Source organism: Myxocyprinus asiaticus, chromosome 14, assembly GCF_019703515.2.
Source record: "Myxocyprinus asiaticus isolate MX2 ecotype Aquarium Trade chromosome 14, UBuf_Myxa_2, whole genome shotgun sequence".
Lineage (NCBI taxonomy): Eukaryota > Metazoa > Chordata > Actinopteri > Cypriniformes > Catostomidae > Myxocyprinus > Myxocyprinus asiaticus.
Window position 1 is genome coordinate 31,988,539 of NC_059357.1, and position 25,683 is coordinate 32,014,221.

General features: G+C 37.4%; 1 protein-coding gene across 3 annotated transcripts in view; it reads right to left on the reverse strand.

Annotated features, from left to right (window-relative positions):
- Positions 1 to 25,683, reverse strand: part of LOC127451857 (axin-1-like) — a 50,887-nt gene that overhangs the window by 19,084 nt on the left and 6,120 nt on the right. For 2 of the 3 annotated variants that reach the window (XM_051716852.1, XM_051716850.1), the window contains exons 1-3: positions 20,829 to 20,989; positions 16,532 to 17,503; positions 764 to 904 (exon numbers count right to left, since the gene is read on the reverse strand). In XM_051716852.1, coding sequence (XP_051572812.1) covers positions 764 to 904; positions 16,532 to 17,424 — 1,034 coding nt within the window. In that variant the 5' untranslated portion in view covers positions 17,425 to 17,503; positions 20,829 to 20,989. Of the gene's footprint in view, positions 1 to 763; positions 905 to 16,531; positions 17,504 to 20,828; positions 20,990 to 24,998; positions 25,197 to 25,683 lie in introns of those variants that run through there. The other variant, XM_051716851.1, reaches the window with a different exon arrangement.

Here is a 25,683-nt window from a genome sequence, read left to right on the forward strand (position 1 = left end):
AAACTCGTTGCATATTGCAATATTTTTGTCCATCCACCCATGTCCTCTCATGCTGCCTCAAAGCAACCATTCAAAATAATTGCATACGGGCTAAATATTTTTTTGAAGCCATGAAGTGAGTGGACAAATTTGATTACACCTAATGCCAAAACACATTGTTTGCTTTCAATATTTCATTTCCTCTTCTTCCAATAACCTGCTTGTCTACAAGCACTGTACAATGTGAAGGCCATTTCCTTTGTTTTCAGGGAAAGTTAATTTAAAGAGAACAAGTCAATGCCTTCAAATTACAGCCTGCAGCGCCTCATACCTCCCAATCTGAAGCTCTATAATTAGCATAAGTAATGACATTTAGAGGCTTTCATTGGTGTGGATAATGAGCAGATGGTCCTCGGAGGAGGACAGCAGATTTGTTCCCAGAGCAGAGCTGGGGGAAAATGGCACTAATTCTGTATGCAAGAGCCACTGTTCTGAGACCAGCCTCCGCTGATGGCTGCCAGCCTCTGCTTAAGACACTCCAATGACAAGTAATATTAAGCTGCATGTCTTCTGTTCGATTGCTGGATTATCTAGGCTCCTGCAGAACTGGCTGCAAGTTTTCTTTGAGCAGGAATATCCTGCCAATTTGACTTGAGGACACTGTAGTGAAATTGAATCGCTGTAAGCTCTGAGATGGAATGTTCCGCCAGCTTGGGGTAGTGAGGATGGATTGGTTTCTTGTGAGGAGTTGTGTGTATTTTTCGGTCTATAGATATATACGTACACACTGCTGTCGGTCAGGGAGAGAGTGTCTGCATCGCTGGACATGCTCTGTTGCTCGCTATCGTTGGCGCTGGTAGCGGGAGCCAGCGCATAGCCGCTGTTCACGTAGTATGGATTGACAGGCTCCCTCCATGATGCATGTCTGTTGATGAAGAATGGGACAGAGGAGACTCAGTTAAGAGACGTGATTTAAGAAAACAATATTGGACATTTTAGTGAAACATGTGCATACTACATTAGCTTACAATCATTCATTTTTAAGTATCAGACAAGATAACGCCATACAATTATGACCAAAGTCTCCACCAGGCTTGATTTATTGTTCTGTTCTCTACCTGATCTGTGTTACAAAAGGAATTATAGGTCTTAACATCAGGTGCCATTAATGATGGCAAACAATTAATCAAGAGCAATAATAATAATGGCAAACAACTGATCAAGAGCTTCACCATCTAATTAACCTTAAGCATTTCCAAAAATGACCTTTAGGATGGGTGGAGGCAACAGTTGCATTCTCAGAAAACTAAATCTGCAGTTAGTTAATGCTGACAAAGAAAACAACATACCAAACAGTTGAGAACATCATCTACTCATGCGAGAATGGCAGCATGAAACTGTTAGGCTAATTAATCAATTGTATAAAGTAGGGTTGGGCACGAGTACTCGAGTACTCAGGAACTCGGACGTGGCAGCAATGATCTATCATGAAAACGATGATCATGCATGATGTGAATTTTCACTTAATTCGAAATTCAGTGACAATTACCTGACAACTAAACACAAACGTATCAAAGATTGAGCTTATTTTTAATTTTGAGATTGATTACGTTGTGATTTTGAGGGGTACATTGATTGTCAGAGACGTCTCATAGCAACCAAACTGATATACGACACTACAATGCCATCGTTATGATAATCAAAAGAGAGTGTAATTAACCATGTTTTGAACATCTGTAAAACGTTTTCTAAACACATTTTATTATTATTTAAATGTAAGAACGTTGACTTGTTAATGGATATTATTTAATAAAAGTGAATGTTTGTTACTGACTGTAAAACCTCCCTGCCCTGGGTGCCAAAATGTTTGCGTGATGTAACACACACCTGCATCTCTACGAAATGGGAGTTGAAGATTTCCGCATGAGTTTCCAAGTTAGAAGTCCGACAAAAAGTATCATTCCGTTGCACTTTCCCCCAGTTGAAAGGTGGAAATTCTGACTCTCCGATTTGAATGGAACGCTTCATGAATCATCACAGCAACAACAATACGGAGCATCGTGGCTTTCCCCACAGGAGCGAACACTTGGGAAGAGACACACCAGACGTGTGGCAGTGGATGCACCGCGATGAAGCAGCGCATATACAGCAGGCGAGTGTTTTAACAGCTAGACAGAGCGTAGCTAAATGGAACAGAATGCAGCGTCTTCAAAACTGAACTTCAACTTAACACGCATATTAAAAACGGCATGCTTATGGCATCTCCTGTTAAGCCAACCACGATTTGAAAATGGACTGTTCAGACAGTCACTAAAAAAAATGTAGTGCACGCTTACTAAGATTACTATGGTAACCTGAAGAACAGACAGATGCGCGTTGTGCACATTCTTCACATAATGACAAAATATGATGCATTATATTTTGATTATGCAATCTTTTGTACATTTTGTAACAGATTATTTTATAACAGCCTATAATAATGAATAGACGATACACTGGAACAACAAGATGCAATGCTGCAGCCAAAGACGTTTGTCAGACATGTTATTATACAGTATATACAGTTATGTACATGTCATTGCCCCGAGTACTCGATGAGAACGAGTAATTAGTCCAAGTACTCGAGTAGACAAAATGACCAAAATGCCCATCCCTAGTATAAAGTTCTGTTCTTAAAACCTAACCAGGTGAATGTTTCAAATTTAGCTGATCTCTTTGATAGCCTTAAGATACAAGTTATACATCTTATTAAGCCCCACCCCTTTTCAGTGCTCCACGCTTCCGTGTTCTGTCTCTTAACCTCTGGTTTGCATTAAAGATACTGAGAAGATTCGATCAAAATGGATTACCTGTGGGAGCTCAGAAATTATTTTTCACCAAGAGTTGATGGTGTGAGTCTACACCACCCTTTTACTATGTGAAAATGCTAGTGAGGTGTTTTGCTGTAAATGTTCATTTTCCGATCGCAGTGGAGGTAAATTGGACCCGACAGATCACATTCGGACAGCTATGACACACTTAAATGCTTGTATCATGAAAACTGTAATGTTATACATGTAATTCTCAACTTGTTAATAATTGGTGTTAAAATATGTAGTTGACATGAAATTTCCAACAGTGAGAGCACATTCATGACTTAAGGAAATTACATTTGTACTTTTTAAATGTATTTGCCACCCCACATTTTTAAAAGGCTTAAATGTGATGAAATTTTTTTGTAAACGGATTACAAAATAAAACGTACACTTTCACATGTATATTTATGTGTATGTGTGTGTATAAATATAGTTGCACCCCTTCCCCTGTCCCGGTTTAACACTCAAAAAATGTGCTCACCTACTATAACGTGATGGGTGAATGACATGAGAAAATGGCCAAAGCTGTCATACAGAGACATTTTAATGACTTTGAGTTGTCTCTTGGAGTTTCATATGCACAGAGGCTCATCAGTACATCCACAGCGTGAAGGTACGATCTTGTGGATTTATGAGAGAAGTACTCTTGTTTTAAAATCTCCACTATCTTTATAGTAAACGCTAGACCAGAAGCTATTTTCTCTGGCGCATAAGGTGAATAGGAATATTCCAGGTTCAATTCAAGTTAAGCTCAATTGACAGCATCTGTGGCAAAATGTGTATGATTACAACAAAAATGTATTTGGACTTGTCCCTTATTTTCTTTAAAAAAAATTAAAAAAATTCAAAGTAAAAACCAAGGTTATAACGAGGCACTTACAATGGAAGTGAATGGGGCAAATTACCAGAAATTGGCACTGGGCAGGTGTTAATTTCGGACCCTACACGTAGAGCTGAACGATTTATCGTAATAAAATCGAAATCGCGATATGACGCAGTGCAATTTTCAAACAGCAAGAGCTGTGAATTAAATAGTTTGCACACCCTGCTCGCTGCACTTACTGTATGTGCGCAGCTCTGTTCTCTGTACGTGTGAGGCTGAAGAGCTATATTTACAGAGCTCTATATTGACTAATTGCATATTTGTGTAATTCCAAATATGCTTGGTCCCTAAACGTTATTATCCAAATCTGAAGTAACCTCATAACACCGGGTTTTATCATCAAGTAGGGATGACGTGAGTTTTTGATGGTTAGATTACCGTCTTTGAAAACATTTTTTGCGCTTAACCGGTTTTACGTTTATTCGCCATTTTTTTATTATACAACAGCACTGATGCAAAAAAAATGCATATCTCACAACTGAACTTCTTAGAGGACGTATTTCTGGGGGATAGGAGGATGGGTACCCCCACAATAAGAAAACTGATAAATACACAAAATATAAATAGGACGTATATAATAAGAGACGCTCGAATCTGGGGCACGACACCGCTTATGCGCATCCCGAGCTCAGTGATGTGTTTCAATGTAACCGTAGTGCTTCAAAAGTGTGAGAATGTAAGATTACTGTGGGTGCGCAACATGTAGCCTAGTTCACGGCATCCAATATATTTTTTTTCTTCTGCAACAGTTTATTAAAGCAATCCGTTGTCTGTCAGACACCCCACTATAAAGAATCAGCAAAAGACTCCATAAAAATACTGTCCAAAACACCTTACAAATAAACCTGTGGACTATGCATAATAACAAGAGCATTGCTTATAGCAGGCAATTTAAAGTACGATAATGACTCAAATTTACATGTATTGTTAAATGAAGTGAATTTGTATAGAAGCAATGCTTTAAATAATGAGGACGATTTAAGATGCAACTTTACAAAGTTGACTCGCTGAATGTGCTGTCAGTGCACTTAAACATTACAAAAAGTTGCATCTTTTAATTAATCACTTTAAAATCACCACAGCTAAAAATATTAAACTCACTAGTTTGTTGTTGGACGACTAGTGGAGCATCCTGTCCCATTTGTAGGATGTGTCTATGACATCTGTCTGTAAACAGCCACTTTTTTTGGTTGATATTAGTCTGGTAGATCAAATTCCTCTGTTATATAATGGAGTTTGTGTGTGGTAGCACCAGTTTCAATTGAATCGCAAGTTCACATTCTGTCCGCGACACCAGACCAAGCTCCACACCATCCATAACCATAGTAACAGCTCCATTACCCACACATGCACAAGAGTTTTTCATTAGGCTTACAAAATCTTACGAATAACTATTTTATATTATATATTTTATACATTATAAATAATAATTTTGCCATGTATAAATAAAGCATTTCACAGTTTTAACCATGGATTCTAAATTCTTGTGGTTAAATTAACCGTGACATTTTTATTCACGGTTAATAGTAAAACCGTATAAATCACGGCATCCCTATTATCAAGTCAACTGGAACTACAAACAAATGTCTTCCTTTCAAAATAAAAGCTTACAGATTTTACTGGAAGTTAAGAAATGATTACATAAATATGGTACTGTTTTAAATTATTGTTATTTTATTATTGTTGTTATACTATAAAAATGTATTTCCGTAATAATTTAATAACTTACTTAGTTCAAAAGTAGGCTGAGACCTTATCACAAAGTGGGGGAAAAAACGATGCACAGTAAACAGATACAATGTGAAGGTGATGTGAATGTTTTTTTTTTTTTTTCCCTCTCCATGTTTCACTGTATTTATTTATTTATTTATTTAATCTGGTCCTTTTAAGAGGACTCAAATGTAAATGCCCTTTCTTGAATAGTATTTCTATTGGCATTAGAGCATGTTTGCCCATTACTTAATTTTGATCAATAGAAAACACTTACAGTTGTTTTTTTTTTTTATGTTAACAGACCTAATCATATCACAGTTTAAATCGCAATTAGATTTTTTGTTCAAATCGTTCAGCCCTCTGTACATGTGTTTTCACACCTTACATACTTGAACATTTGTATTTGTGTGATGTATTGAACATTGTTGTTGGGATGTCAGCTTATTTAAATGTCACCAAGGTAACATTATCTATGGCTAACACAGATGAGCTTTTGTCGAAACTGGGAGAAAATTGTGACGGAAGCAACAAACAAATCAGTAATGCACCATATGCGATCATTTTCAAGCAAAGGTTTGAATTCCTAGATTTCATGGAGCATATTATTAAAAATTCAAATCCTAATCATTTGTAGTAAATAATTATTTTTGATATAAAACAGGGTAAAAAATATAAATAGACTACATTTTTCCAATTGCATTTAAAATATGCTACTAAAAATCAAATGTATAATTCTTTGTGGTGAAGCCCGTGACAATGTTGGCAGGGCAAATACATTCTGAACTACAGCCTCAACCAGGCCAGGAGATAAACTCTTTTAGAATAACCTTATTGTTGAATCCGCGTTATAACCCTAATCTCAATTGTTTTTTTAAATAACCACAATCTGTAAAAGACTGGACAACTTTACTGGCTAGCCTGTTCAGATATTGTAAGGGTGTGATGAGAAAATAAGGAGAAGATCGCTATGAAAAAGTGCTTTCCTTGGCCAACAAATAGCTATACGCTAGGGGCGTTGTAAACAAAGTGTTGATGCCAGTTTCTATAACCTCAATTATTGTAGCTATCATGCATAAATGCAGGTTAAAACTACAAATAAGTCTAGTTGTACTTCATTTACAACAATACTGATTCCTTCTTGGAAGAACAGCAATTTCACTCTGCATCTTTCTGTAATTAAAGCAGTCTTAATGTTTGTGTAAAATTTCACATATACTGGTGTGCCAATTGTGTCTAAAGGTACACTAATATGGTATACTATGACTCAAACAAAAACGCTTCTGTCATATTTCCAATATTTATGCAAGTAAATACCACATAAATAGCAGGAAGTATATATATATATATATATATATATATATATATATATATATATATATATATATATATTTTTTTTTTTTTTTTTTGTTCTTCCAGTGTATTTCAGTAGTGGTTTTCTCTGGTTAGTGTGATACAAAGCCTATTTATTGTGCGGCACTTGGAACCAGCCAGGCACTGTTTGAACCAACTGAAACTGAGACAGAAACATTTCTTTGTGACCAGTCTAAACAGAGGGACTGAAAGAAATGGAGAGGCAAATACAGAGAAAGAGAGAGATTCAGGTTCTCGGCAGTCTCCAGTGACTATCACTCACTCTCAACCCATCCACAGTCTTCTAATGATTCAAGCAGCAGCCATGTCAATATTCACAGTATTAGAGATAACCAGAAGCCTTCAGAGACATTCACCAGCCTTCAGCAGCACTCTACACATGCCCAGCATTTCCCATTCCATTTGATTCTTTACAATACAAAGGCTCCAAAACAGGCAGGGGCATTTGGAATCTCTGAATCATTACTGCTTTTCAAAATGAATCGATCTGTTTCTTTTCCCTCAGTAACATACACATGCCTCAATCCAACTGAGCTACCATGCGTATTAATTATGGGGACATCTCTCATAAAAAATAAAGAAAGCCCTTGCTAGGGTAAAAAAAATATATAAATTAAAAAAATAGGCACATTAGGATTTAACCAACTCCCCTTGCAGCCCATTACCACTTTAAAAACCCAGCATCTAAAGCAACTCCACAGGGACAAAAGCACAATGTGCATTTGAAAAGAAACATTACCTAGATACAGGCTGCATTGCTGCTCCCAAGATTTGTGCACCTCCCCACACACAGAATAATTATGAGCTCTTTGTCATCCCATTTTACATGTGATCACGACTGACTCCAGACTCCTACAGATTAAATCCTCAAAGGCAGCTCTGTACTTGAGAGTACAGGTAAGAGACTAGCTTTCAGATTACAATTTACATTACTTCTAATAGAGCCACATACAGTACCACCCAAAACACATGAGTACATACTGGCTTCTAAGCGACTGCCACCCTTGAAACAGATGCTCACCTGGATACAAACTACTATCAGTTGCGGTTTCACTCCTAACAATCATAAGTCGTTAGTAAAAATGCATGCATAAATTAATATACTATACACTGTGTGATTGCGACATTCCAGTGTTTATTTTTTTATTGCGGTATTACATTAGTATTTAGAACAAACATCATTATATATATTACATTACTGTCTATAGGTCTAAAATTAGCAATAACGGCCATAAAAATCCTCATTATAACAGAATTATCATTGGGATTCTATTAACAGGTCTTGACCAAATGGATCCAATGGCTCTTTGTCCATGAATACAAAAAAGAAAAGGTATACTGAAGAACACTAAAGCCAGAAAAGTACAAATATTTGTTGTTACATTTATTTAAGATTATTTGGTTCAATCTGGTGGAAACAGAGTATCTATTATTCTTGTTATTGCTTTAGTGCAAGACAGGGATGCTGCATAGTTTTAAAGTCAAATGTAAAAATGTGAACAATTTAAATTAATACCGTATGTCCATACAGAACAAACCCAAAAAAATCTCCAAATAAATAATGTATCAAAGATTCTTTTGTGTAAACAGGCTCGAGCACACATTCAACAAGGCCTTAGAACTTGCAGCACTGATTATCAGCAAGACAGTGTATCTGTAAGTTTAAAATACTCAAGACATGTTTCCCACACATATACTGTATATACATCATATTAAAATTGGTTTATGTACCAATATACCAAAACATATTAGAGGTTGACCAATATTGGATTTTGCTGATACGATAATAATGTGTTGAAAGAAAAGCAATAAGAGATTAATTTGCCTATTACCAATTTCAATGCTCAGTTTCTACCATGTGTGATCTGTGCAAATGACAATAAAATGACTTAAAACTTATGACTATAGTTTATAAAATCTATATATTTAATGTGTTAAAAAATGCTCTTACTCTTTCCTTCCTGTGACAGGGCGGGCACAGTGGCTAAAAGAGTCAATTTAATTAAATCCCAGAGGATTATTGTGCAATTGCAAAATTCCAATAATAACCAAAAAGAAAAATGATTTGGTGCATAACGCAAGACTTTTAACAATAAACAAGCCCAAAATACACATTAGGGACTCTTATTTTGAAATGTATGCACTTCACTGCTTCCAGCTGCTCATTCACACAGATAAGGGAAATAAAATATGCACTCTTACATTCATCTACAAGGTATTACAATATAAACACTTTAAAGGAAACACTGTCATAATTCATCAAGAGTAGATCATCAGCGATTGCTTGTCATAAATGTCCGATATTCATTGATTGCTAAACGCTCTGAGGCTGCTGGAAACAATGAATCTCGAGTTCTCCACGTGCATTTCACTTTGATGCCCGCAGTGCACACATGATATGTTTATTAAATCATAGCCTTTTAAAGTTTAATAATCACATTAGGCCATATCGCAATTCAGGTCTGTAAGTCCCCAAATTAAAGACTCTTTAAATGATAATTAACACTTTTCTTATACCAATTAAGATATTTAAAACTTTTTATGACCTTTAGATAACTCTTGCAAGGACCTGCGGGAACCCTGCAAGAGATCAAAATCACAATCCCTGTTCCAACAGAAATGGAAAAATATATTTCCATATTGATCCCTCCTGGAACAAATTCCTCTCCACAGAAGTGATAGGATTAGATTTAAAATGGTTCATATTTTGACCACTGCTCTTGGTGCATATATATAATTCATTTGGTTTTATTATTGGACTAAGACTTGGTGAATGTTGCACATTCAAGAAAAACCACTGCAGTCCGATTAGAAAACGAACTGGTTGTATCTTTCCATAGTGAGCAACTTTTGAATTCCCTCACTTCCTATTATTTTCCAGAAAATAAAAAGACATATGACTTCTGCAAAATTTAAATGCTTGAAACCCTAAAGCATAGACCTAAAAGGCTATTTAAAAAATAAGTGGTGTCTTTTTATAATTCCAGCCAAACACTTTATGTAGGCCTAATGAAAAAATCATATGAAAACAACCACACAAATACATTGCCCCCACTTATTAAAAACACAGCAGGTCCAGAGGCAATGGAACATACGTTCAGCTGCGTGAAATGTGGAGGGTGTTTCTGTGGTTTAACAACAGCAAGTCTTTCATCAAGTCTTTCATTTTGTCATGTTATGGCTTGTTAAAAGAGGTACCATTTAACATCTTTCAAAAATTAAAATGAAATGCAAAGCCCTCCAAATGCTAAACAAACTCTTGGGACAAGACACAAGTCAAAGGAGCAAAGATACTGCAAAACAAGCTCAAAAAGACAGAAGCATTTCCTTTTGTAAACCTCCTGGGGATGTTTCTCATCTTTATACCTCACCTGAAAGAGTGTCTAAAGAGCTGAGATTTTGGACAGAACAGGGTTACTGCATCATCAACTGATATCAAGGTTTTTCTGAGACAGTTGAGAGAAAACTGGGTCAACTTCTAGGGGTATATTTCCGCAATTTTCAATCTTTTTGCAGGAGGAGTGCCAGCAGTGAACAAAGTGCAGTTGAGCACATCAGAGCAGCAAAACGCAATGTATGCTTGAGCATTTTACAGAGGCTAAATCAGGCTGTGTAAATCCTCCTGCTCCTCCATGCCTGCTTAGAATTTAAGCTTTAGCTTTGAGAAGAAAAAAAAAACATGCACAAATTCAGAAATTCGTATAATAAAACGGATAGTTCCAACTCTAATTTCTGACTGGATGAGCTGTGTTCGAAGCCTTTCTAAACAGTCAATAACCCCACACCTGTGACCACATTTAAAATTAATGCCCCATGTTACTATTTTGCTTGGCAACTAGGTATGTGCAAAACTACTAATTCTCATAATTGACTAGTCGTCAGTTGTTTTAATGACTATTCAGTGTTAAGGATAATAATGTATAATTAAGCTCCGGTATGGTCTCGATCAGACGTGTTTACGAGGGATACACGGACGTTAAGTGCAGCACTTCAACATGGTAACTAACGGATATTCAACAAATAAATAGGCTCAATAACTATAACATCTTACTGCACAAAACTATCAAAGTAAGAAATAAAAAAGGCTACAATAAAGAACGGCACAAAACCTCTTATGCGTTTCAATGTAAACACAGCTTGGGAGTCTCGAAGCGATCCTCGCTGCTCATTCAAAAGCGCAGAACTGCAAGATAATGATGCAGGTACACATCTAGTTCATGACAGAGCATTTTAACCTTTCTAACTGCAACTATTTATTTATGCAGTGTTAGATAGAATCAGCAAAAGACTCTCTCCAAAGCTCCTTACAAATTCAGGAACAGTGCTTACAGCAGAGGATTAAACGTCCGACAGTGATCGTCTTGTAATTAGAGGTCAACCGATAATGGGTTTTGCCGATATGATAACTAAGGTGGAAAAACAGGCCGATAGCCGATTAATCGGTCAATAGTTTAAAATGTATAATATGAATGAAAACTTTCCACTCAATGTAAATAGTGCTGAACTTTAGTAAGCATCACTTTCAATGGCAATACTTTATACATTTCTCTAACACTGGTACCTTCTTCAGATAATTTTTCATCTAAAATTTATTAAAATATTAAAGTGCCCCTATTATGCTTTAATAAAGTCCCTACTTTTGTTTTAGAGCTCTCATACAACAGGTTTACATGCGTCCAAGGTCTAAAAACACTTTAATTTTCTCATACATTGCAGCACCACCTCTGTTCTCACATTGTCACAAACGATTCATTCAAGGATAAGTTCAATCTAAACCCCTCCTTTCCGAAAGCCTACTCGCTCTGATTGGTCAGATGCCCCAGTCTGGGTACGAAACACTCATTATCATATCTGAATTTCAGCTCAGTAATAATGTCGTCGGTCAAAGTACACATTGTCAATGAGCAGCCAATGAAGACCAGATGCAGGATTTTGGACAAACCTACGTAGGTTTGTCCAGGAAGTATAGCTGGAATTACTGACGATTTGTTTCAGGCAGTTCAGAATCGGTTCTTTCTTTTGGCAGACAGTAACTCCATCTGTCATGCACTATGATATTTAAAACTTTGCAGACTTTTTACATTCACAAACAGCTATATTACACACTACATGAAAGGTAACATCTGAAAAAGCATAATAGGGGCACTTTAATTAAAATATCACAGGTCAAATGTGTTTGTTGTTCAGCAGTTACATAAAACACTGCCTTACAAAGCCAAATAATGATTGCATACTTCATCACTACTGACAATATCTATTATTTTATTGTCATATTAAAAATACAGTTGAAGTCAGAAGTTTAAATACACCTTAGCCAAATACATTTAAACTCAGTTTTTCACAATTCCTGACATTTAATCGTAGAAAACATTCCCTGTCTTTGGTCAGTTAGGATCACTACTTTATTTTAAGAATGCGAAATGTCAGAAAAATAGTTGAGAGAATGATTTTAGCTTTTATTTCTTTCATCACATTCCCAGTGGGTCAGAATTTTACATACACTTGGTTAGTATCTGGTAGCATTGCATTTTTAAATGCAATTTAAAAATTGTTTAACTTGGGTCAAACATTTTGGGTAGCCTTCCACAAACTTCTCACAATAAGTTACTGGAATTTTGGCCCATTCCTCCAGACAGGTGTAACTGAGTCAGGTTTGTAGGGCTCCTTGCTCGCAGATGCTTTTTTCAGTTTCAGCTTTTTCGGATTGAGGTCAGGGCTTTGTTATGGCCACTCCAATACCTTGACTTTGTTGTCCTTAAGCCATTTTGCCACAACTTTGGAGGTATGCTTGGGGTCATTGTCCATTTGTTAGACCCATTTGCGACCAAGTTTTAGCTTCCTGGCTGATGTCTTGAGATGTTGATTCTATATATCCACATAATTTTCCTTCCTCATGATGCCATCCATTTTGTGAAGTGCACCAGTCCCTCCTGCAGCAAAGCACCCCTATGCTTCATAGTTGAGATGGTGTACTTCGGCTTGCAAGCCTCACCTTTTTCCTCCAAACATAACGATGGTCATTATTGCCAAACAATTTTTGTTTCATTAGACCAGAGGACATTTCTCCAAAAAGTAAGATCTTTGTCCCCATGTGCACCTGCAAACTGTAGTCTGGCTTTTTTATGGCAGTTTTGGAGCATTGGCTTCTTCCTTGCTGAGCAGCCTTTCAGGTTATGTCGATATAGGACTCGTTTTACTGTGGATATAGATTCTTGTCTACCTGTTTCCTCCAGCATCTTCACAAGGGCCTTTGCTGTTGTTCTGGGATTGATTTGCACTTTTCACACCAAACTACATTAATTTCTAGGAGACAGAATGTGTCTACTTCCTGAGCGGTATGATGGCTGCATAGTCCCATGGTGTTAATCCTTGCGTACTATTGTTTTTACAGATGAACATGGTACCTTCAGGCATTTGGAAATTGCTCCTAAGGATGAACCAGACTTGTGGAGGTCCAAAAAAGTTTTTCTGAGGTCTTGGCTGATTACTTTTCATTTTCCCATGATCAAAGCAAAGAGGCACTGAGTTTGAAGATAGGCCTTAAAAAACAGCCACAGGTACACCTCCTATCAGAAGCTAATTGTCTAAAGGCTTGACGTCATTTTCTGGAATTTTCCAAGCTGCTTAAAGGCATAGTTAACTTAGTGTATGCACATTTCTAACCCACTGGAATTGTGATATAGTCAATTAAAAGTTAAACAATCTGTCTGCAAACAATTGTTGGAAGAATTACTTGTGACATGCACAAAGTTAAAAAGAGTTTTATTGACTTCAGCCTAAGTGTATGTAAACTTCTGACTTCAACTGTATGAATGATGTACAAGGGAGAGAGAAAAAGGGATAGAGAAAAAGGGATAGAAATCAAATCAACTCAGATCTTGTCTTTTTAAAAGGTAATTTTAGAATGGCAATGTATATTTTATATGTGCCCTGACATGAACACATTGTACAGTATTATATAACAATGGGCCCTCTCATGAATATCAAATTTATATTTCAGACTTATATATTTTACCATGCTCATATGTTTCTTTTTTTTTTTTTTTTTTGTTTTTTTGTTTTGTACACAACAACATCATTAACTTAGGAAGCTTGGAGAGAAGTTCATTTTGTCAGAACGGAGAAAAGTTTGTGAAATTTTACAGTCAAAAAAACTATAAAACAATAACTGTTCCTGTGCGCGTCTCATTCACGCAATGTAATTTGCTGGTGCTTGGTCTTCTAAAACAAGCGAATGGTAGAGCAAAAGCTCAAGCAACATATTCATATAAGGTTGGCATTAATGATCGATTTACTACTGATAATTAACTTATAAATCTGCTTCGCAACAAAACCTCTTCGGAGTGTCTATGTTTACAACATGACTGGAACATATTGGACACCCTTCAACCCTGGAAAATAACTCAACGGATCTGCACAAATTCATAAGTGAATTTTTATTATTATTTAAAACAGCGTATTAAGAAGGAAAGCAGTTTCCATCCTTGACTTGTAACATTGTTCTAACCATTCGAACAGCTAATGTTAGCTCTAAAGTTATCCTCTCTCTCCACCTTGTCAACTCTGCAATTCTCCAGTGCAGCGATAAGTTATAACAAATTATCAAACCACCTTTGTTTGTCTTAAATGACTGATTTATTGTACCATGACAATAATAACAACGTGTACTGTATACTTACTTTGGCTTTTCTCTGTCGATGTTTTAAACCATGTCTGTCTCTATAAATAGCCTAGTCACATTGCAAAACAAACTCCACGTGGAGTTACTGATAGTTTTTTATTTAACCTCTAGAGTGTTATATTGTCGAATCAAGGAGTTCAGACTGTAGAATCCTCCAGTGCCAGCAACGGAGGAATAAAACCAAAAATAACTATTGGAAACTATTAGAGTTGATTTTTTCCAATAGTTAAAAAACACTACTATAATGAATCTGTAAATCCGATATATCGGTCAACCTATACTTGTAATGTGTTGTTGATGCAGCACTTTGATGGCCGTAACAGCAGCGGTACATATATTGACTAAAAGCATTAAAGAGAAAAAAATATATATATTTTTAACTGGATTAACTGTGCCGACTATTATTCACTTTTAAGCACAGCAAGCTATAATCACGCAAAAACGCTCCCTTAGAAGTTGTATCTCTCAATTTGAGAATTGCATCTCCCATTAAAATCACCAACACTAAAAATATTATAACGTTATTATATTTAACGTTAAATATTAAAGTAGTCGACTCCACTTACCAACTAATGAGTTGTTGGATGACTAGTCGATTAGTCGACCACCATAGCACATCCATACTGGCAACCATAAACAGCCTACAGTTAAGCTAATGACCTTATAGGTCATTGGCAGGCCCAGAAGGAATCTTCACATTTTTCTGCATTTTCTGTTCTGTTAATTAGGCAAAGTCTGTGAAATTCTGCGGAATAGATTTAAACGTGTAAAAGTGTGTAAATCGGGCTGATAGTATTACACTTACAGTGAGGGCTGAAAAAATGATCAAAGTAGCCAAAATATTTAACAAACAAACATGCTAGGGATGGCAGATGTGAAGAATTTTATGAACAACTGGCATTCCAATTCTGCAGAGTTCTGTACGCAAATATTCTTTGTGGGTGTGGTCATTAGCTAATGTTCATTTCTGGAAAAATAGCTTATTATGATTCAACAAAACTACTGGTTGCTATTGCTATAATGATTGGTAACTAGGCTGTGCGTTACAGTGATTTTACCATGCTTTACTATGGTTGACATGTCGTACCAAGAATGCCCTTTACCTGTGCTAAAATCTCTGTGACACACAGCCTCAAGTGGCTTATTGCTTTAAAAAGTCATTGTGAATGCACCTGTCGATATTTGCTTTTAAATCACAAGTGGAAAGCTTTGTAATCTTCTGCAGAGACTGTTCAAAAGCCCAAATGCACAGCTTTCTATTCCAGCAGGACAAGGATTAAAGTATTTAGCAGTCACATCTCTAAATCCCATTTTGCTCATATGGAGGAACTTGAGGCTCTGATGCATCAAGTGATTTGCTGTAAATTTCACAGCATGGCTTAAAAATCTGTCTAGATGCAGATTAAATGATGTTGGTATAGTGCACAATGCGAACAAGCAATCTCTGCACTAAAAGAGCACAATGGGCCATCACAACTGGAGGCGAGGAATGCCTTAGGATAATCTGAGCACAAAAATGTATTACAAAGCACAATCCTTTAAATATATATTCCAATATGCTTGTTCTTCAGGCAAACTATGGGTGGTATGAGACAGAGATATAGATCTATGAAAACAAAGTGTATCTGAATGCATCTGTAAAATCTTTACTTAACTTTTTTCAGTGTGCATTCTTTCTTGCAAATATTCAATCCAGTTTCTCCTTTGTGCACATTATAAAGAGAATTCATGTTGTGGTTTTCCTGAAGAAACCTTTATTCTACTGCAAAGGACTGCCATTTAAAAGACACCTGCATGGAGAACACAAAGGGTACCCACTTGCACCAACTCGCAGTAGGTAAAGGCACCGCTGCAACCCACTATCTGTCTTGCTACCACAGTCACATGTACTTAGAGGTTTCTGCCTTTACTGCATTCCTCTCATCTCCTGTGGAAGGCTGTGCTTAACTCAGATTCTCCTTTCTTCTGACTGCGATTGCACCAGGAGAGGGGAAGAGGAAGGAGGGAGAGGGGAAGGGGAGAGAGGTTTTCAAAGCTGCAGGGATTTACCTGTACTCACGGTTGTCCTGATATCTTTTACTGCTGGCCACCCGCTGAGGCACAGTTTCCATGAGCAGCTTCTGGGTCAGCCTGTTGCTAGGGGTGGGGTCACTTTCTGGGTGCTGCTCCTGTTCCTGGTCACACCTCCACTCCTCATCTTCATTCAGAGTCGGTAAGTACCCTGGCAAGACCTTGCTGTTCCCTGACATTGAGCTCTGGTCACTGAACAGTTTGGGACTCTCGCCACCTGTCCTGGTGTATTCCAAATATATGTCAGATTTCAAAAACAAAGGGTAGGTGTTCTCCTCCATCATAGTCTGAATCTCAGTTTGAGCTTGGTCGAACATAGCAGGGTCAATATGAAGCTTCATCACACAGTCCTTGATGAAGCTTTTTGTGGCTGGTTTGATCTGTCTGGAGACAATTCCATTGTTATCCAAGATATACTTTTTGTAAATGGCTTTTGCTAGTTTCAGCATCTTCTCAGTGCCTTCGTTGGTCTCCTGCTTCCGGAAGCCGCTGCAGGCAAACCAGAAGTCCAGCATGTCAGCGCAGTCCTCCTGTTTGAGGAAAGCCCTGAACAAGAGAATGCCATCTTGATCGTCCAGGAGAGAGTGTAAAGACTCTGCCCACTTCAGGTAGGGTGGCGTTGGGGAAGCACTACCCTCAGGCTCATAGCCCAAATCCAGATCAGGTCTTCTGGGCGTAGCTATGGAGGCCTCGTTCTTGAGGCTCTCGCTCTTGGAGGAGTAAAAACTGTGGCCATACTGTCGTCCATCACTGGACACCAGATCGCCCTCCTCTCCAGGGACTGGAGGTCTGGGGGCATCCTCAGTGAAGTTGCCACCCAGGTCTGTCAGATAGCATCCCTTCTCTTTTACACTCATGCTCACAGCGTCCATGCACCCCGTCCCAGTACAGCCCACAAGGCAGAAAGTTTATATCCACACTTCTATTAATGCCACAGCAAAAGAATGCCTCCTGTAAGAAAGGTAGATAGGGGAAGAAAATAAACATTCATAAAGGCTTGACACTATCAAAGGAGAGGGTCATTCTTTGCAGAAAACAGTCCAAAACCCTCTGAATCTTGTGTAAAATAGTAATGCTAATTCCAAGAAACAGATCATTGATAAGCAGAGGTAGGACTGCACAATTAATCGAGAAAATAATCAAGATCACAATCGTGAAGTGTCAGTTACATCATTCAAATTGAGATCTATTCCTGAACTGTCAAGATTTTGTATTTACAAAATGTTTGGTCTGTTGTGTGCATGAATGCAATAGTCAGAATATCAGTAAATCTGTTTAGTTTATTATATAAAAAATGACAACCTAGTGTTCTAGTATTGTTGTGTTGCACACTTTCTGAGTATAATTTATTCAAAATTTAAAAACATTTGTTTTTTACACAACAAAGCAATTCAGGAACAATTCTCAGCTTGTTTTAAATGTGTAGCCTACATAAAGAATATGGCATGCAGTTACCCCACAACAAATATTTTAATCTAAATTAATAATCGCAATTACAATATCAAGTGAAATAATCGTCAATTATTTTTTTCGTCATAATTGTGCAGCCTTAAGCAGAGGTAACAACTCACTGTATACGATGCAAAGCCATCCTTTTCCTGTTACTAACTAAACTTGAGCATTACATATTTTAAATGTCTACATGACCATGCCTATTTAAAAAACACATGATTATACATAATAAAAAGAGAGTAAAGTTATGAATGAGACAACACCTTTAAGAAATGTAATCTGCATAGCTACAAAGACACTATGACCCTGTTTCCACCTGGTATTACGATGCGTTTCAGGTGATCCGATCGCCTGTGGTCAGCCCTAAATACAGGTCTTAACGGGGTCTAAAAGGTTTTGTGATTGGATCACAAAAACCATATACGAATGTGGTCAAAAACGCATGTGACCTCATCACATATGCAGTGAAGCACCACCCCTCACCTGTCAATCAACCACTGCACTAAAAGGAGTGTTTTAACTTTGCCTGTTATGCACTCTTCTAAATGGAAAAAAAAATGTCAGATCGGAACATTTGAGAAAGTGGATACGACACCTAGTGGCGTGGATGTAGCATAATTTAAAATCAATAGTTTTCAGTTTCAGATGCCCTTGTAGAAATTCACTATTCACAGTTAGTCATGATTAAATTAATCCTCTTGTGAAAGTGTCCAATAACAGGACGGTCACTGAGATAAAGCGAGTAGTAATCTGCTGGTCATGTGATTGTATCATGGCAGCCCCCATGTGCGGACTCTTTCCATGTATAATACAATAGCTTTTTTTATAAGGTTATTGATATGACTGGAATCTTCATCTAATTTGAGTGCTTGTGATTTTATACATACGTTTCAAAATTACAATTTATTTCGTTAGTACAAAAACATTTTTAATAAGGTAAAAAAATACTGAGAATGCACCTTAAAGAAATATGTATGAGTGAACCTTGCATCGTCCATGTTTCCTGCTCTTTCCGACAACAAAGCGTCTGAACGCGACATACTCGTAAATCACCACTTCAGAAGTGGGAAGTAGGATAATTCTGATAGCACATGAAGGCAGCATTAATACCATGTGTAAACAGGGTCTTTAATTACACTGTGCTGTAGGAGAACTGATCTAAATGTATTCTCAGTACATACTAATGATTAAACTGTCATCATAAGATTTTGAACAGGAATGCCACTAGTCACCTTGAGCTTGCCCTAATGTGATAAATTCAAAAGAAGTGTAAATCTGTGACCAGTTATCATCTGCAAGATCATACATATCAAGCCAAATTTTGATTGTTTCTCTATCACTTCTGGACTAGAGTCTGTAAGTTTAAAAAAGAAAGAATTGTATTCCAGCCATAAATTCTAGGCATTTCTCATTATATTAAAAGATTAGTAAAGGAATTTTAATATTGTCAAGAGCTACTCCGAGACAGTTACACTGTAATAATGGCTCAAATGGTAATTAGGATCTCAGTTCACCTTTTAAACGATTTTCAAGTTAAGAAATGTAGTTTCAGCATTGCAAAGCTCAACATTCCCATCAAATCTTACAGAAGACTTAAGTATCTATCATGAAAAGAGGGCAAAAATGGCAACCTATCATGGCACAAACACACTTTAATTCACCTATGACAAGCTTTATGACACCAACCATAAATCTGAACACTTTCAAGTTCAGACCTTAAAACCTGTGTGTCTGCCAACTACATTTCGTCTGATGTTCCTGATAATCGAGCTGAAAGGAAAAGAAACCTTGCGCTATCTTTGTCTGAGTCAAACAATAACTTAACCAACTCAGAACTTCAAAGAAAGCTACAATGGCGATAGTTAGCTGGCTAACCCAGCACAAAAATACTTCTATGCACATTCCAAGTCGATTTAAAGCCATTATTCACAACTACTCTGGTTTTTAAAAACAAAGGTTTGCTAACCGTTACATCTGTAAACTTAAGCGGCTATTCAGAGGCTAATAACTAGATACAAATCAAAACAAGCAAGGATAAGTTTAAAAAATATACACACATCTAATGCAAAGAAAACAACGAGCGAGGAAAGGAAGTATGTGCGGTGCAAAACCTTCCCGAATAAGTGAACTATATGGAGAGAAAAAAAAGACTTCCACCATCTTCAAGTGTATTTAGCCGACATTGCTAGTTAGCTCGCCCTGCTGATACACTGAACTGATCCGACTCAACTAGTGTGAGAACACGTTGTCATAGCAAGCTTAGCCATCTTTAACCACTATAAACACCAATATATCCTATCATCGCACGTATGCACTGCTAGAGCATGAAAAAATAGGACTCTACAAACAGGTCGCGTTCGCTCTCGGTGCGTTTTTTCCTTCCCTGACGACATTACAACACCCCTTTCGCTGCCCTCGCGATCTGCTTTGAAGTGAGCCCCACATTCATCGCATTCATGTCTCGGCCTCAGCAGCAGCAGGAGCGGATGGGGGAGGGGAAGGTAAGAAACAAACTCCATACATACACACACATAAGCCAGGCCCTTCCGCAGCTCAGCCACTAGTATGCAACTTTGCAACACTGATTTTCACACTCCAACACGCGCATCCCGATCAATGCTCACGCGCCCGACCTCGCGCGCAGATAATCTGACATCGAAAACCAAGCGCGAGAGATTTATCAGCGCGTCCGCGACCTCGAATAGCATTCAAACACGGGAAACGAAAAAAGCGACAGCACATTTCATCTCTCACTCTCTCCGCTACCGCAAAGCAAACCCCCATTACACCCAAGCCAGGAGAAAAAAAGTGCTCCGTACTGTACCTGTGAGAACCTACTTTCCGTTTTCGAGCGCATCGGGAATAGCGTTGTACGCGGCTAGTTGTGAATCGTGTCATCGATGCGGATCTCGGAGTTTAAAAATAACAAAGAAAACAGTCGGATCTCCACCTCTCCATGGCTGTCTCTCACACTCCTGTGCCCGTGTGCGAGTGAGTGAGAGAGAGAGGAACAGGAGATGTGCAGCGCCGCGCACGGCCAGAAATCACACTGCCGCCTGGAGAAAAAATAAAGGCGAGGAAACCCTGGGGGCGCTAACAGCGCCTTCAATCCACTTCCATTTCAGTTTAAAATAAAGCTATGTTATAATATGCCTGCTGATGTGCCAGTCTGTATGCTTAATTATGTATGACTTAATCAGAGGAGGCTTCATCTGTGCACAGCTGCATGTATTTTGGTTGGTGCAGCCATAGAGGAACATAACCTTGAAGAAATGATCACAGTTTTCCATCTGTAGTATCATAACTATGCTGTGCCAGCCTTAATTGTCATGCAATCTGGTTTTAATTGTAAGCTATCAAGTTCCATCTTGAGTTTTTCAGAATGTGCAAGGTGTAAGGAAAGTCAAAACCAAAGTATACTTTAGGCTTAAGGTGCAAAGGAGTATGTTAAACCTGTAGGAGCAATTCACTTTAACATGCAAAATGATTGTTACAATTTTACTTAAACATAAAAAAGCAATGCAATATCCTCTACAACACTGTTTAGCCCATGCTTTAATTTAAAGGAACAGTTCACCCAAAAATGAAAATTCTGTCATCATTTACTCACCCTCATGCCATCCCAGATGTGTATGACTGCCTTTCTTCTGCAGAACACAAATGAAGATATTTAGAAGAATATTTCAGCTCTGTGGGTTCAAACAATGCAAGTGAATGGTGGCCAAAACTTTGAAGGTCCAAAAAACACATAAAGACAGCATAAAAGTAATCCATAAGACTCCAGTGGTTTAATCCATGTCTTCTGAAGCGATCCAGTCGGTTTTGGGTGAGAACAGACCAAAATATAACACCTTTTTTACTATAAATCTTGACATCAGCACTCTCCTCAGCGATCATGATTTCAAGCTTAATTACACTTACTAGCGCCATCTAGTGCTCTGCGCATGCATCAAGCAATAAGAAGGTTAATCTAGCTTGAAATCATGATAGTGCCTAGAGACTGAAATGGCGAGATTTATAGTTATATTTTGGTCTGTTCTCTCCAAAATTCGAATGGATCGCTTCAGAAGACATTGATTAATCCAATGGAGTAAAATGGATTACTTTTATTCTGCCTTTATGTGATTTTTGGACCTTCAAATTTCTGGTCACCATTCACTTGCATTGTATGGACCTACAGAGCTGAGATATTTTTTCTAAAAATATTCCTTTGTGTTCTGCAGAGGAAAGAAAATCATACATATCTGGAATGGCATGAGGGTGAGTAAATGATGAGAGAATTTTCATTTTTGGGTGAATTATTCCTTTAACACAGTAAAACATGACAATCTTAACAATAAAAAACCCTTTACAACTCTCCCAATGTGAGAAGAAATTGGAATCAAGGTATAATTTCTCTCCATCTGACAGAAGATGAAAGCAACTTAAAAAAGAAAGCAGGAGATTTACACTTAGTTTTTTACTTTCAATCATGAAAAAGCAGGCAGAAGGAGTTATGCATCTTTTGAATCCTTTTATCCTTTTAAACTTATATAGTCTCTGAAGTCCTGCAAAGCATACAAATCTCACAGAAAAAATCTCACCCATTTCTTCATCTCTTTTCTTCACCTCTTATGAACAAAGACAAAAATCTAAACTCATGTTAAGAGTAAGAAATAAGTCATCTGACTGGGCGCAGATAGTCATATGTGTTAGAGAGTCAAAAGCCTTTGCAGATGATATGCAGAAGGTATTTCTGGATTTATGAGAAAGTTGTGCAAGGGCACTCATGTCTTATGGCTTAGTGCAGGCCATATAGTGTTAAAGGACCTGCCTTTAAAAAAATTAGCAGGCCTAAAAGTTGTTGATTACTTTGTATGCTCTGAACCTCTGAAGTTATGACTCAACACCTGGATATAATCAGGCATGTAATCTCATGGATTCATTGTGAAAAGATCAAAGGCCTTTGGAATGTGGAGTCCCGTTCCTCCTTTTTATGGCTTTATTTGATAAGCTCATCTGAATTTGAAAGAGCAGTTTGTGGGGAACCATGAATTTAATGACATATTACAAATTGTTCATGGGGAAATCAAGACAGGGTATAGTCAAGCATTCAGTCTGACTTCATCTTTGAATTTGAGACATCAAAAATATCTTGCCAAATTTTTGGTGACCTTGGCACACCTTGGCACATTTTATTTTTGTGTGTATGTACAGTATGTGTTTTTCACAAAGCAAAAGAGCATTCCTAACGATTCACATGGCTGTATCCGGACTATCATATTTTATTGTATTTTTTTGTATTTATTTTTTTTTACGTTTAATAATTATACTAAGCCTCTAATTATCATGAAAATGACTTTTAAGAATTTTTTTTTTTTCAGAATTCTTATAGTACCTAATTCTGCTATACTATGCTGCAGCAAACACTTTTTTTTGTTGAAAATTTTAAGAGCAAACATATGACAAAAATGAAATAAGTAGGCAGAGTTTTCCAAAACAATGCAAAACATTTGAAAATGTGCAAATACGTAAGTGTGATTAGATTGCATTAAAGGAATTGTTCACTCAAAAATGAAAATTATCTCATCATTTACTCACCCTTGTGCCATCCCAGATGTGCATGACTTTCTTTCTTCTGCTGAACACAAACTAAGATAAAATATCTCAGCTCCAGGGGTGAACTGGCCATTGGGAGAACCGGGACTTTTCCCGATGGATCGGGCAATGGGGCCGAATGGGCCGCGATAAGCTGAAATGGGCCGCCGCGTTATGCAGAACGGGCCACAAAACGGCGCCGCGATATGCCAAAGGGGGCAGCGATATGCAGGAGACTATAAATTCTCCTTCCTGCCCAGAAGGTGGTGATATGCACAAAGAATGCGAATCACCAAAAACAAAAGAAGAAGAATTTTTAAGTGAAAGTGGAGAATTTATAGTAAAAAAGGACTTAAATATTGATCTGTTTCTCACCCACACCTATTGTATAGATATGGATTTAATCACTGGAGTAGTATGGATCACTTTTATGCTGCCTTTATGCGCTTTTCGGACCTTCAAAATTTTGGTACCTATTCACTTGCATTGTGAGGACCAACAGAGCTGATATAATCTTTTAAAAATCTTTGTGTTCAGCAGAAGAAAGAAAGTCATACACATCTGGGATTGCATGAGGGTGAGTAAATGAGAGAATTAAACATTTTGGGTGAATTATCCCTTTAAAAAGCACAGAGGAAAGCATAGATCATGCAACACGACAACATTGACATGAATTTACAAGTGTTAAGTTAGTAAGGCTCTTAGCTTCCAGCCTGATCTCATAATTATTTGTAGGTATTTGTACGTAAAATTAAATATGTGGACAGATGCTGAAACTATTTTTTCACTCATACATATGTATTGTCATGAAAGTTCTGCGTACTGTTTGTATATTTGAAAAGAAAACAACAAAGACCAACAACAATAAATATCAGTATTATACTACATTACTGTACTGTTTATTGTTTATAGATGTACTCTAAATGGCCTCATGCGCTGTGTAAGTTACAGTATATTCCCTTACTTCAGTTAGTTAAAGGTGTACTCACTAATTAGTAACTTTTTCCGCATTAAAAAGTTTTACTCCTAAAAAATTTTAATAGTAATTTTGAAACATATGTATGAAAACCTGATCACTCACATGAGATGAAGACCAGTCATAACAGTAGCCTAATAAATGTTGTTTTATCCTACATGGAGAGGGCTGCCATGTTATGATTGCATGACCAACCAAATAATACTCTGTAACCACCTTAATCTCAGTAACCACCCCGTTTTTGGACACCTTAACTCATGGATTAAATTAATCATGGCTGACTGTGAACAGGGAATTTCTACAATGGCATCAGTAACTGAAAACTATTACATTTACACGATGCTGCATCCATGCCCCTAGGTGTCAGTGTAAGTACAAGACAACAAAAACAAAAACTTACTAAGTGCATCCTTAAGAAGAATGAAAAGTTAAATGCATTACCTGAGGAAACCTTATGTTTCTGTCTTGCGTTTTCTGGCATCCCCCAAATCTCCCTCCATTGGCAGAAGATTCCATCTCAATACCATTTACAAAATCAAGTTCCAGTAAAAACGGCATCCTTCTCTTTTTCAGAGAAACCAAGCTGATTGTCCCAAATAAATCTGTCCATTCCAGGTTATTTATTGTGTCCATCCGAATCTGAAACATAAGTATGAAGAATATTTAACATCAAGCTTAGTTATGCCTGGTTCAACGGTGTATATTTCTTTCTTTTTAACAAACAGATATTTCAAATCCTGGTTTTGCATGCATTTTTTCATGGTGATTTTGACAATATTTGTTGATTAATAGTTCATTACTGTAAACTGTTGTATATAGGGAAGATCTGCATATTTAAAAAAAAAAAAAAATTTACAGTCAAAGGACCATGCATTTTACTTTATGCATGGGCTAGTAAATACCATAAGGTATACTGGGCCAGTGCCCAAATCAGATGGCATCAGCAGCTGCAAACTCAGATCTATCCTTGCCCTTCCTGAGGCCTGCATGGCTTTGATTACTGGGCCCCCCACCATGAGCCAACACATGGCCATGAGTGCATACCAGCTCAGTGCACAACCTCTGAGCAACCACTTGGAAACAATCAAGGGTTAAACAGCATGAAATAGAGGTGTTTGGAAAAGAT